The sequence below is a fragment of the Ceratotherium simum genome, chromosome 3, assembly GCF_057802395.1.
Source record: "Ceratotherium simum simum isolate JZ-2026a chromosome 3, ASM5780239v1, whole genome shotgun sequence".
In the NCBI taxonomy this organism is placed as follows: Eukaryota; Metazoa; Chordata; class Mammalia; order Perissodactyla; family Rhinocerotidae; genus Ceratotherium; species Ceratotherium simum.
The window spans coordinates 53,151,970-53,165,471 of record NC_141902.1 but is presented as its reverse complement, the minus strand read 5'-3'; the positions used below and the strand labels follow the sequence as shown (position 1 = coordinate 53,165,471).

Sequence of the window (13,502 nt, the reverse complement as noted above, 5' to 3'; positions counted from 1 at the left end):
TCATCTCCTTTGAAACTCCCCAGGCCCTCAAAGCTGTTCCCATTCTCTGCATGTTCATTTCCTGATGAGGAAATAAGGAGGGGTTCAGGGACTGGGGCAAGGCCAATAGCTGGCTAAAAAAATCAAACCCAGACCAGAAGCCCATTTCTCTACTTCTCTCCATACATCTAGCTTCTGAGACTGCAAAACTTTTCTGGGCATGTGCTTTTACCCTTGTTCCACTTTCCCTAAGATATTCTTCTGGACCTATGACCTCCCTTCACTGCCTGTGTCTGGAAGCACTGCTGCCTGCTGTCTGCCCTCTTCAGACCATGGGTATGCACCCTAACAATTTCTGGGGCACCACAGGGAACAATGGGGGTGGCAGGGTTGTGTAGTGGAAAAGGCACTGGCTTTGGAGCCAGGTGTATTTGATTCCCTATCAGTTATTAGCTGTGTGACCTTGGGAAGCTCACTTAACCTGAGAGAGCCTCAATTTCCTTCTCTTAAATTGCAAATAGGCATATCCATCTCATAGGGCTGTGTGAGAACGGGATGAAGCTTGGTGAAATGTCCAGGACAGAGCTTGGCATTCAATACTTCACTTCCCTTTCCTTTCAAAACTTACCCTAAGGTCTCTTCCATCTCATGTCTTGACCCAACATAGTTCCTTCCAGATACTTTTTGGTACTTATCCACCAAGGTCTTTGCCAGCCTATTTAGCACCTTTCTGTGAATTCTGTGAACCTCCTTTAGGCATCACATCATATACCTTGGCAAGAGCACTCAGCCTTTGTGCCAAGAAAAGGAGGTCCCTTTTGGAGTGAGGATTTCAGCCTCCCCTCTCCCATTTGTCCAAGTCCATTGGCTTTATGTGGCAGCTCGGGACCCTACTAGGCTGGGTCTCTGCCTTTATGGGGGTCCTCTAGCCGTGCCATCTGAATTAGGCAGCTCCAGGAACCAAACCAGGCTACAAGTCAATGGGGAAATAAAGCTCTGACTGCAGAACACACCCGACAGGATTCTGCCTTAAACCACTGCTAAATGAATATTTGTCCTTCCAGGATCCTTTATGTTTTACCTAATCTTCTATATTTGAGGGCAGTGGTTCTCATATATCCATGTGCTTAAGATGCAGACTCCTGGGTACCATCCCCAGAGCAGCTGATTCAGAAGGTCTGGGGAGGCCTGAGAATCTGCCCTATCCCAAGGTGGCAGATCATTCTGAGAATAACCTGCCTTGTGGTTTAGAATATGAGCTTTGTGTATCCCTGATGAATATAGATGAAAAATTCTCAATAAAATACTAGCAAACCAAATTCAACAGCACATTTAGAGGATCATCCACTATGATGAAGTGGGATTTATCCCTGGGATGCAAGGATGGTTCAACATATGCAAATCAATTGATACAGCACATTAATAGAAAGAAAGACAAAGATCATATGATCTTCTCAATAGATGCAGAAAAAGCATTTGACAAAATTCAACATCCTTTCATGATAAAAACTCTCAACAAATTCCCAAATTGGTCTAGAAGGAACATACTTCAACATAATAGAGGCCATATATGACAAGCCCACAGCTAACATCATGCTCAATGGTGAAAGGCTGAAAGCTTTCCCTCTAAGAGAAGGAACAAGACAAGGATGCCCATTCTCACCACTCTTATACAACATTGTACTGGAGTCTTAGAGCAATTAGGCAAGAAAAAGAAATAAAAGGCATCCAAATTAGGAAGGAAGAAGTAAAATTGTCTCTGTTTGCTGATGACATGATCTTGTACATAGAAAAATCCTAAAGATTCCACCAAAAAAAAAAAAGGTTAGACCGAGTAAACAAATTCAGTAGTTTCAGATACAAAATCAACATATGAAAATCAGTTGCATTTCTATACACTAACAATGAACTATCTGAAAAAGAAATAAAGAAAATCTCGTTCAATGCAATCTCTATCGAAACTCCAATAACATTTTTCACAGAAATAGAAAAAACTAACCTAAAGTCTTACACAAAAGACCCTGAATAGCCAAAACAACCTTAAGAAAGAACAAAGCTGGGATCCTGAGTCAAGATGGCGGAGTAGGCAGACTCTGAACTCACCTCCTCCCGTGGACACAGCCAATTTACAACTACTCGTGGAAAAATTACCCCTGAGACAGAACTGAAAACTGGATAAGAGGAACTCCTGCAACAACGGACAATCCTAACTGGGGTAGAAGAGGCAGAGACTCCCTTCTGGAGAGGAAAAATGCCGCCTTCACAAGCCGCCAGCGTCACGGCCGGCCGGCCGCCGGGAGCAGCTCACAGGTACGCAGCCTCCCTGGAGGTGCGGGGCCCTGAGCCGGGAGCGCCCCCGCTGGGGGCATTTTGTGGACCCAGCACAATCGACACCAGTGGCATAATATCTGACCTTGCCTGCTACTAAAGCATTGGGGAGCACCCCCAGAAAACCCGGTTCACAAAGAAACTAAAACTGGCTCTTAAAGGGCCCGCGCACAAACTCACCCGTTCCAGAAAGCATCCTAAAATCACCAGAAAGAAAGGTGCACACTGCTTTGGTGACAAGAGACTCACCTAATAGGCCCTGAGTGCATCTCGGTGAGGGGTGAGACCTCTCCAGGGACTGGGACATTGGCGGCGGCCATTGTTGTGGCCTGGTGTGAGCGTGCTGACACAGACGCCATTGGAGTTTTCCTGAGACCTGCTAGCCCAGGGTCTGCTCCACCCACTAGAGCACCGATTTAATCCAGCTCAGCCAAGGCAGGCAGCCCACCCTAGAGACTGGCCCCACCTAACAACAAGCCCTCAGGCAACATGTGGGCCTGCATAGATTGGTGACTGGATTCTCTGCAGCCTGGCAACTGAGCTGACTTGAGCGGGGCAGGGTGTGCACAAGGAGCGGGTGGAGAGTGTGGGGTGGTGGCGGAGTGTGTGGGGCTCCCGCTGTGGAGAGACTGGGTCCGCTTGGGGAGGTCGGGGCGCTCACACGGGGCAGGACTGTGTTGACTGTGTGTGTGGACCTCTGGGCAGCAGGGCTTGTCAGCTGCAGAAGACTTGTGCTTCTCAAAGACCCACATAGGAGGTTTGCCCCACCTTCCAAAGCCTGAAACAATTGGGTGCTCCTGTGCCTGAGGCCAGCCCCACCCAGCTGCAATCCTCAGAGAGCTGACAAGAGACCTAATAGGCTAGAGGTTTACAGCAATTCTAAGGCCCTGAGCCTAACAACCTGCCACACTGGGGGCCTACTCACTTAAAAGAAATACTGCAACACAAATGTGGTATTAGAACTTACAGCCAACTGTGCTGGGGCTCCCCACACCTGATAAAGAGACTGAAGGGCCCACAACAACTACAAGCAGCTGAGCATTACAACAGCTGGCCAGGAGCATAACTCAGCCTCCCTGGGCGCCTATAGGGAGAGCAAACAGGCCACAATAGAAGGACACACGTAGCCCACATAGGGGCCATCCCTGGAACATTGAGAACTGAGGGAAGCACACTGGAAGCCTCCTAAGCCATCACTTACATAAGGTCACCTATCCAAGAGCAGGAGGCGTAGCTGACCTACCTAATACGTAGACACAAGCACAGGGAAAGAGGCAAAATGAGGAGGCAAAAGAATACATTCCAAGTAAGGGAACAGGACAAAACCCCAGAAAAGGAACTAAGTGAAACAGAAATGAGCAACCTACCTGACAGAGAGTTCAAACTAAGAGTGTTAAGGATGCTCACTGATCTGGGGAGAAGAATAGATGAACTCAGTGAGAATGTCAACAAAGAAATGGAAGATATAAAAAAGAACCAATCAGAAATGAAGAATACAATAGTGGAAATGAAAAACTCATTAGAGGGACTCAAAAGCAGAGTAGAGGATACAGAAGAACGGATCAGTGAGCTGGAAGAAAGACTAGAAGAAATTACCCAAGGTGAACAGGTAAAAGAGAAAAGAATTAAAAAGAGTGAGGACAGTCTAAGGGACCTCTGGGACAACATCAAGCGCACTAACATCCGTGTTATAGGTGTCCCGGAAGGAGAAGAGCGAGACAAGGGGGCAGAGAATCTATTTCAAGAAATAATAGATGAAAACTTCCCTAACCTAAGGAAGGAAACAGACATCCAGGTACAGGAGGCACAGAGAGCCCCAAACAAGATAAACCCAAAGAGGCCCACACCAAGACACATCATAATCAAAATGTCCAGAATTAAAGATAAAGAGAGAATCCTAAAAGCCGCAAGAGAATGTCAAGTTACATACAAAGGAAACCCCATAAGGCTATCAGCTGACTTCTCAGCAGAAACCTTACAGGCTAGAAGAGAATGGCACGATATATTTAAAGTGCTAAAAGGAAAAAACTTACAGCCAAGAATACTCTACCCGGCAAGGTTATCGTTCAAAATGGAAGGAGAGATCAAAATTTTCCCAGATAAGCAAAAATTAAAGGAGTTTGTCACCAAGAAACCAGTGTTACAAGAAATGTTAAAGGGACTGATTTAAGGGGAAAAGAGAAGACCACAAATAGGAAAAATTATCTATTTCCACGATTAGAACGTAATGGATACAAATGCACAAAAAGAGGTTAGATATGATATCAAAAACATAAAAGGAGGGAGGAGGGTAGTTAAAGAGTACAGCTTTCAGACAGAGGTCAAACTAAAGTGACCATCAATTCTGTATAGAAGAAGTAAGGAACAGAGAAGGACTACTTAAACACTGAGAAAAAAAAATAAAAAAGTTAAAAAATGGCAGTAAGTACATACTTATCAATAGCTACTTTAAACGTCAATGGACTAAATGCCCCAATTAAAAGGCATAGGGTGGCTGACTGGATAAAAAAACAAGACCCATATATATGCTGCATCCAAGAGACACACTTCAGACCTAAAGACACTCACAAACTGAAAGTGAAGGGATGGAAAAAGATACTCCACGCAAATGGCAATGAAAAGAAAGCTGGGGTAGCAGTACTCATATCAGACAAAATAGACTTTAAAACAAAAACTGTAAAAAGAGACAAAGAAGGGCATTACATAATGATCAAGGGAACAATCCAACAAGAGGATATAACACTTGTAAATATCTACGCACCCAATGTAGGTGCACCTAAATATATAAAGCAATTATTAACAGACATAAAAACAGAAATAGACAGTAACACAATAATAGTAGGGACTTGAACACTCCACTTACACCAACAGATAGATCATCCAAACAGAAGATCAATAAGGAAACATTGGCCTTAAACGACACCTTAGAACAGATGGACCTAGTAGATATATACAGAGCATTCCATCCAAAAACCGAAGAATACACGTTCTTTTCAAATGCACATGGAACATTCTCCAAGATTGATCACATATTAGGCCATAAAACAAGTCTCCATAAATTTAAGAAGATTGAAATAATACCAAGCATCTTTTTCTGACCACAACGGTATGAAACTAGAAATCAACTATAGGAAGAAAATCAGAAAAGCCACAAATACATGGAGATTAAACAAAATGCTACTGAACAACGACTGGGTTAACGAAGAAATCAAAGAAGAAATCAAAAATACCTGGGGACAAGTGAAAATGAAAATACGACATGCCAGAATTTATGGGATACAGCAAAAGCGGTTCTAAGAGGGAAGTTTATAGCAATACAGGCCTATCTCAACAAACAAGAAAAATCTCAAATAAACAATCTAAAAATGCACCTAAAGGAACTGGAAAAAGAAGAACAAACAAAGCCCAAAATCAGTAGAAGAAGGGAAATAATAAAAATCAGAGCAGAAATAAATGAAATAGAGACCAAAAACAATAGAAAAAATTAATAAAACCAAGAGCTGGTTCTTTGAAAAGATCAACAAAATTGACAAACCTTTAGCTAGACTCACCAAGAAAAAAAGAGAAGGCACAAATAAGTAAAATCAGAAATGAAAGAGGAGAGGTTACAACAGACACCTCAGAAATACAAAAGATTATAAGAGAATACTATGAAAAACTATATGCCAACCAATTCGACAATCTGGAAGAAATGGATAAATTCTTAGAATCATACAACCTTCCAAAACTGGATCAAGAAGAAGTGGAGAATTTGAATAGACCAATTACCAGTAAGGAGATCGAAACAGTAATCAAAAACCTCCCCAAAAATAAAAGTCCAGGACCAGACGGCTTCCCTGGTGAATTCTACCAAACATTCAAAGAAGACTTAATACCTATCCTTCTCAAACTCTTCCAAAAATTGAGGAGGGGGAAGCTCCTAACTCATTCTACTGAAGCTGACATTACCCTGATACCAAAACCAGACAAGGACAACACAAAAAAGAAAATTACAGGCCAATATCACTGATGAACATCGATGCGAAAATCCTCAACAAAATACTAGCAAATCGCATACAACAATACGTTAAAAGATTATACACCATGATCAAGTGGGATTTATTCCAGGGATGCAGGGATGGTTTAACATTCGCAAATCAATCAACGTAATACACCACATTAATAAAATGAAGAATAAAAATCACATGATCATCTCAATAGATGCAGAGAAAGCATTTGACAAGATACAGCATCCATTTATGATAAAAACTCTGAATAAAATGGGTATAGAAGGAAAGTACCTCAACATAATAAAGACCATATATGAGAAACCCACAGCTAATATCATCCTCAATGGTGAAAAACTGAAAGCTATCCCTCTAAGAACAGGAACCAGACAAGGATGCCCACTCTCACCACTCCTATTTAACATAGTACTGGAAGTCCTAGCCAGAGCAATCAGGCAAGAGAAAGAAATAAAAGGGATCCAAATTGGAAAGGAAGAAGTGAAACTGTCACTATTTGCAGATGACATGATTTTATATATAGAAAACCCTAAAGAATCCACCAGAAAACTTTTAGAAGTAATAAACGAATATGGTAAAGTTGCAGGATACAAAATCAACATACAAAAATCAGTTGCATTTCTGTACACTAACAACGAAGTAGCAGAAAGAGAAATTAAGAATACCATCCCATTTACAATTGCAACAAAAAGAATAAAATACCTAGGAATAAATTTAACCAAAGAGGTGAAAGATCTGTACACGGAAAACTATAAAACATTTCTGAAAGAAATTGAAGAAGACACAAAGAAATGGAAAGATATTCCATGCTCTTGGATTGGAAGAATTAACATAGTTAAGATGTCCATACTTCCTAAAGCCATCTATAGATTCAATGCAATCCCTATCAAAGTTCCAACAACATTTTTCACAGAAATAGAACAAAGAATCCTAAAATTCATATGGAACAACAAAAGACCCCGAATAGCTAAAGGAATCCTGAGAAAAAAGAACAAAGCTGGAGGTATCACACTCCCTGATATCAAAATATACTACAAAGCTATAGTAACCAAAACAGCATGGTACTGGCACAAAAACAGACACACAGATCAATGGAATAGAATTGAAAGCCCAGAAATAAACCCACACATCTATGGACAGCTAATCTTTGACAAAGGAGCCAAGAACATACAATGGGGAAAAGAAAGTCTCTTCAACAAATGGTGTTGGGAAAACTGGATAGCCATATGCAAAAAATGAAAGTAGATCCTTACCTTACACCATACACAAAAATTAACTCCAAATGGATTAAAGACTTGAATGTAAGACCTGAAACTGTGAAAGTTCTAGAAGAAAACATAGGCAGTACGCTCTTCGACATCGGTCTTAGCAACATCTTTTCAAACACCACATCTGACCGGGCAAGAGAAACAATAGAAAAAATAAACAAATGGGACTACATCAAACTAAAAAGCTTCTGCACAGCAAAGGAAACCATCAACAAAACGAAAAGACAACCTAACAATTGGGAGAAGATATTTGCAAACCATACATCTGATAAGGGCTTAATCTCCAAAATATATAAAGAACTCATGCATCTCAACAACAAAAAAACTACCAACCCAATTAAAAAATGGGCAAAAGACCTGAACAGACATTTCTCCAAAGAAGATATACAGATGGCCAACAGACACACGAAAAGATGTTCAAAATCACTAACTATCAGGGAAATGCAAATCAAAACTACAATGAGATATCACCTCACGCATGTCAGAATGGCTATAATTAACAAGACAGGAAACAACATGTGTTGGAGAGGATGTGGAGAGAAGGGAACTCTCATACACTGCTGGTGGGAGTGCAAACTGGTGCAGCCACTATGGAAAACAGTATGGAGATTCCTCAAAAATCAAGGATAGAACTACCATATGATCCAGCTATTCCACTGTTGGGTATTTATCCAAAGAACTTGAAAACACCAATTTGCAAAGGTACATGCACCCCTGTGTTCATTGCAGCCTTATTCACAATAGCCAAGACTTGGAAGCAACCTAAGTGCCCATCAAGGGACGAATGGATAAAGAAGCTGTGGTATATATACACAATGGAATACTACTCAGCCATAAGAAACGACGAAATCCAGCCATTTGTGACAACATGGATGGACATTGAGGGTATAATGCAAAGTGAAATAAGTCAGAGGGAGAAGGCCAAATACCGTATGATTTCCTTCATTAAGTAGTAGATAATAACAACAATAAACAAACACATAGAGACAGAGATTGGATTGGTGGTTACCAGAGGGGAAGGGGGGAGGGTGGAGGGTGAAAGGGATAATTCGGTACATGTGTGTGGTGATGGGTTGTAATTAGTATTTTGGTGGTGAACATGATGTAGTCCGTGCAGAAATAGAAGTACAATGATGTACACCTGAAATTTTTGCAATGTTATAAACCAATGTTACTGCAATAAAAAAAAAAAAAGAAATATTCACCAAAAAAAAAAAAAAAAAAAAAGAAAGAACAAAGCTGGAGGCATCACACTCCCTGATTTCAAACTATATCACAAAGCCGTAGTAATCAAAACAGTATGGGATTGGTGTAAAAACAGACACACAGACCAATGGAACGGAATCAAGAGCCCAGAAACAAACCCACGCATAGATGCCTTCACTGACCTCGGCCCCAGGGGCCCTTGACTTCAGCTTGTAGGTCAGGGGGTCAGGCTCCTTCCCATTGGGTCCTCAGTGACCTGAAAGAGTAAAGGTGACCCCACAGGGAACTTCCCAAGTAGGCAGCTTCCTCTCTGGCAGCACTGGGCCTGGCAGATGGCAAAGTCCTCGGAACCATGGGGAGCCAAGGTGGGAGGAATTCTACTGAAGGAAGTCAGCTTACTGCTCGGAGGCTGGGCAGTGAGGGCTGTGCTCGGACCCTGAGGTGCCCGCTCGGCCGCTCAGCTTTGGAAGGGGTAGAGGGAGCGAGAGGAAAGCAGGTGCTCCTCAGTCAGGAAGCTTGTGCCCAGGCCCTCTCAGGGGCCTTCCAGAGCCTGATGCTTCCCCAGCAGCCAGTCCATCTGGGCTGGTGCTCATGGAGTGCTGGGAGCGAGGATATTTTAGATGTGTCAAAAGTGACGAATGTTGGAAAGTGCCATCGGCATCTCTGGGAACTCACAGTTCACGCTGGCAGCTAAGATGTGCCAGGCTCTTTGGAAGAAACGGAACTCCAGAGGAGACTGGGAAGTCTTTAAAACAGGCAGCTCCTGTTTGCCCATCCAGACGTGGGCAGCAATGAGGTGGGCTCTGCAAGTGGACAAAGAACTGTGAGATTAGTGGAGAGGGGGCCGGGACGCAGCAATGCCCGAGGGCTTGGCAGAAAGAGGTGGCATTCGGAGATGCCAGCAGGAAGGAGCAGGAGCATATCAAAACAGAAGCGGGCCAGCGGGGGTCTGGAGTTAGCAGAGCTTGTTGCCTGCAGCACTGGGGTTGCAAGCCTGGCCTGTTAAGTGCTCCCCGCCAGGACTGAGCAGGGGCAGCAGCCAGAGCCAGTTGGAGGCTGGAGGTGAGCCCGGGCCTTGGCCCAGAGCGAGGCTGAAACAAGGCTCCAGTGTCTCTGGATTTGAAAACACCTCAGGGAATCTGTTACTAGAATTCAACATCTACCCTGAAGATAATGCCTCCTAAGACGAGGGTGCTTTGGTATTCTGTTTTCAGCATGGCTTTGTTTTGTATGTAGTGTTACTGGTTCTCTGCTTCTGTAGGGAGATGGCTCATCTCAGGCTACTTGGGAGCTGAGGGTGGGGGAAGGTGAGGCAGTGGTCACTCTGGACCATAACCTGCCAGAAGAAGGAGGGTGGATACACCCCATGAGGGGCTGGGGTAGGACCAATAGGGTCAGTCTTGAGTGAGTCATGGGGAGGGAGGAGAGTGGTGAGAAGTGATCCCAGATATGGACCACTGGGGTTCTGGGGTGGTGATGGTGCAGGACCCAGCTGGACCAGCCCACTCTGTCTTCTGCAGAAGGATGAGTGAGGGGGAGGATGTCGGGGATGGATGGAGAAGGTTGCATCAGCTCTACCTGTCCCCAGGTGCTCTCTAGAGAAGACATAACAAGTCTCTCTTCTGATCATCGTCCTTCTCCTGCTTCCCCCCACCACTCCCACAACCAGGAGAGAAAGAGGGAGGAGAGAGAGAGCGTTCACCGCCATCTTCATGCTCATGATCATCATCGTCATCACTATCATCATCATCAATGCTTGGACTTCTTATGTAACCTGCTTAACTTGTCAAGGACTGAACTTGTCTTTCCACCTCCTACTTCCAACCAGCTTTTACTTTTTTTTTTTTTTTTTGGTGAGGAAGATGGTCCCTGAGCTAACATGTGTACCAATCTTCCTGTATTTTGTATGTGGGATGCTGCCACAGCATGGCTTGATGAGCGGTGTGTGGGCCCATGCCCGGGATCCGAACCCATGAACCCCAGGCTGCTGAAGCAGAACATGTGCACTTCACCACTAAGCCACCAGGCCAGCACCTCCAACCAGCTTTTGCTGACTTTCTCATTCTGCTCCCACATCCCTCTTCTTCCAGGTACCTGCTCACCCTCTGAGTCAGCTCCCTACCTCCCTCTTCTTTCTTCCCCTCCTACTGTCAGCAACTGCAATTCACTGTAGCAGTAATGCTCGTGCCTGCTGCCCGCCATGATCTGTCCCACCTTCTCTGTCTGAACACTCTGCTCCAGCAGGAGCCCTTGGGGGTCCCAGACCACCCCGCTCTCTCCTGCCTCCACGGCTTTGCGCTGGCAGTTCCCTCTGCTAGGAGTTCTCTCTCCCTTTCCTACACCTCAGCCCTCAACTTGGAAGGAGCGAGCATGTGTGCTTTAGGGTTGAGGTTTCAGGAAACTCCTGACAACTGGCCAGGGGAGGGGCCCCTTCTGTGTGCACCCCAGGTTCCTGTGCAGACCCTGAGGGAGGGATCTTCATCTCCTTGCTGACTTCACCCCCAGGCTCTAAGCTGTACATGTCTCATGCATCCACGTGCTCCCAGCACCTAGCACAAGGCTGGCACAGAGGTGGGTTATTTGCTGCATTAATTGACAGGATAATTTCATTCTTCTGCTCTTCCTAGGGAAAGATTGGTCACAGTGAGCCTATATTGAGAGGAGGAGTAGAGTAGAGGCAAGGACCCCACACTGTGTCGCTTCTAATATCCACAGTCCCCTTCTGGTGGTCATGAGCTGTTGGACTACTAACACAGCAATCCCTGTCTCTGTCTACTCTCTAGGAAAGAGCTGGAAAAAAGGCACTAACAGATAAGAAGAAAATTCAGACATTCTTTGGAATGATGGTGGTCCTTTCTTTTGTCCTTGGCTCAAAGTCCTCCAGACCCTGAACCAGCCTCCTTTCCTCTCTTCCCTAAGTCTTTGGTAATTCCTCATTTATTTCAAGCCTTATAATTCACTTTTTAAAAATTGCCTTTGTGAAACTGTTTCTGATCTGGGACTGTTTGTTGAGATATTGATAGGGGTTATGGGGAAAAAAGAGTTTTGTTGTCAAATAAATTTGGGAAATGTTGTATTAAGCAACATGAATCAGGCTTCCTGCTGACCAGACAGAGACATTAAGTCGCTACTTGCTGTGCAGCTAATCTGTTATAGGGGCAAACGATATGCAGTGGTTCTCAAACTCAATTACTTTGCAGTAGGCCAGCCCCTGCCTCCCACATTCCCTTTTGTGGCCAAACATTTCTGGGACTGATATCCCCTGGGACACGCTTGAGGAAATCCCGTTTGAGGACAGTTTTCCATCATGCCTGTACCCTGGAGAGCTGCACTCACAACCATCTCTGTGTGTTCGTGTCTCAAAGGCTGATGCTGCGGCTCTAACAAAGGCCCAGCCTCACATGTGGGATACAGGCCTGGGTGCCTCGAGAGGTACAAGGGTCTTCTTGGATGTTTGTTATGGGTGGTGATGCAGGAAAGTGAGGCCCACACGACACTCTACCACAATTATTGTTGCTGAGATGTGTCATGTAGGATTTTACTTATGGATTTTCTTTAAGTGCAGAGGGTCTGTTGATTAAAATTTATGGAATGAATAGAAATAGGGGCACTTTAGAGCAGTAGTTTAGCTGGCTGAGAAATGATTTTTTTTTTAAATAGACAAATTTAATGGTTTTCAAATTGTGCTCTTAGGATCTCAAGCCCAAGGACCCTGTGGAGGTACTTTGGGGGCTGCTGGGAGTGTGGAGAGGGTGCAGAAGCGGAGAGGGCAGGTTGCGACTGCCCACCTCTGTTTCAATCCAGACAACACTGATTTCAGGTTTTAATGGTTTCTGCTTGAGATTCTGTTTGTAAGGGGGCTTCCATGGCTGATATGTTCAAAAACCACAAATCGAGACCAATCACTCATTTAACAGATTAAAACAAAACAAAACAAAAACTGTGGTGCAGAAAAGTTCAAACACACATCAATCACGTATTGGGATACTGGATCTAGAACCCAGGTTTCCTGATACACCATGGAATGTTCTTTCCACACACTCTTGAATTTATTTCCTTCTGACTCAGCCGGTTTCCAAAGAGAAGAATAAAAGGAGCAAATAGCAGCAATGACACCGTGGTAAATCCACTGAGAAACAGTTGGGGGAAAGGTACAGAGTAATCCCATCTGTTCCTCATTTCATCTGTTTCACTGCCATTCTTCTGATGTGAGGCCTTAAAATGTAAAGAAACCTCTGCTAAGAGCAAGGGCTGCTTCTGCCAAGAATAACTCATAAAGAGACACAGTACAATACCCCAGTCTCCAGTGAAATGGACTGTTTAATCAAAACTGCTGTGTTCTGTAAATAGTCAGTCTATTGATGCAGAGCTCCGCAGAGAGGGATGGGTCATAAGCGAGCCTGCTGAGAGAATTTGGGAGGAACTAAAGAAGACAGAGAATAATGGCAGACATGCCTGCCTTGATGGTTGGGGTGGGCGTACCTCCAGAGAAGGGGGCTAGGTTGAGTCATCACGTCTCTACCACATGCACATTCGTGTTCAGTGCAGTGGTGGGGTGGGGCAGAGCTTTACCTGGCTGGTTAGAAGTGTGGTCCCTTCAACCACAAAGATGCTAACACTCATTGTGCACTTCCTGTGCCCTGCGCAGTTCTAATCACTCACAAAACACTCTGAGGCAGCCAGAGTCATACTCAAATCCAGGCAGTCTAGTTCCAAA

General features: G+C 44.3%; 1 protein-coding gene across 4 annotated transcripts in view; it reads right to left on the bottom strand.

The window, feature by feature from the left end:
* Positions 1-13,502, bottom strand: part of LIPC (lipase C, hepatic type) — a 165,032-nt gene that overhangs the window by 43,524 nt on the left and 108,006 nt on the right. Inside the window, exon 1 of one of the 4 annotated variants that reach the window (XM_087427798.1) lies at positions 2,557-2,633. The exons of 2 other annotated variants lie outside the window; for them this stretch is intronic. In XM_087427798.1, the coding sequence (XP_087283924.1) occupies positions 2,557-2,614 (58 nt within the window). In that variant the 5' untranslated portion in view covers positions 2,615-2,633. Of the gene's footprint in view, positions 1-2,556; positions 2,634-13,502 lie in introns of those variants that run through there. One more of the 4 variants, XM_087427797.1, reaches the window with a different exon arrangement.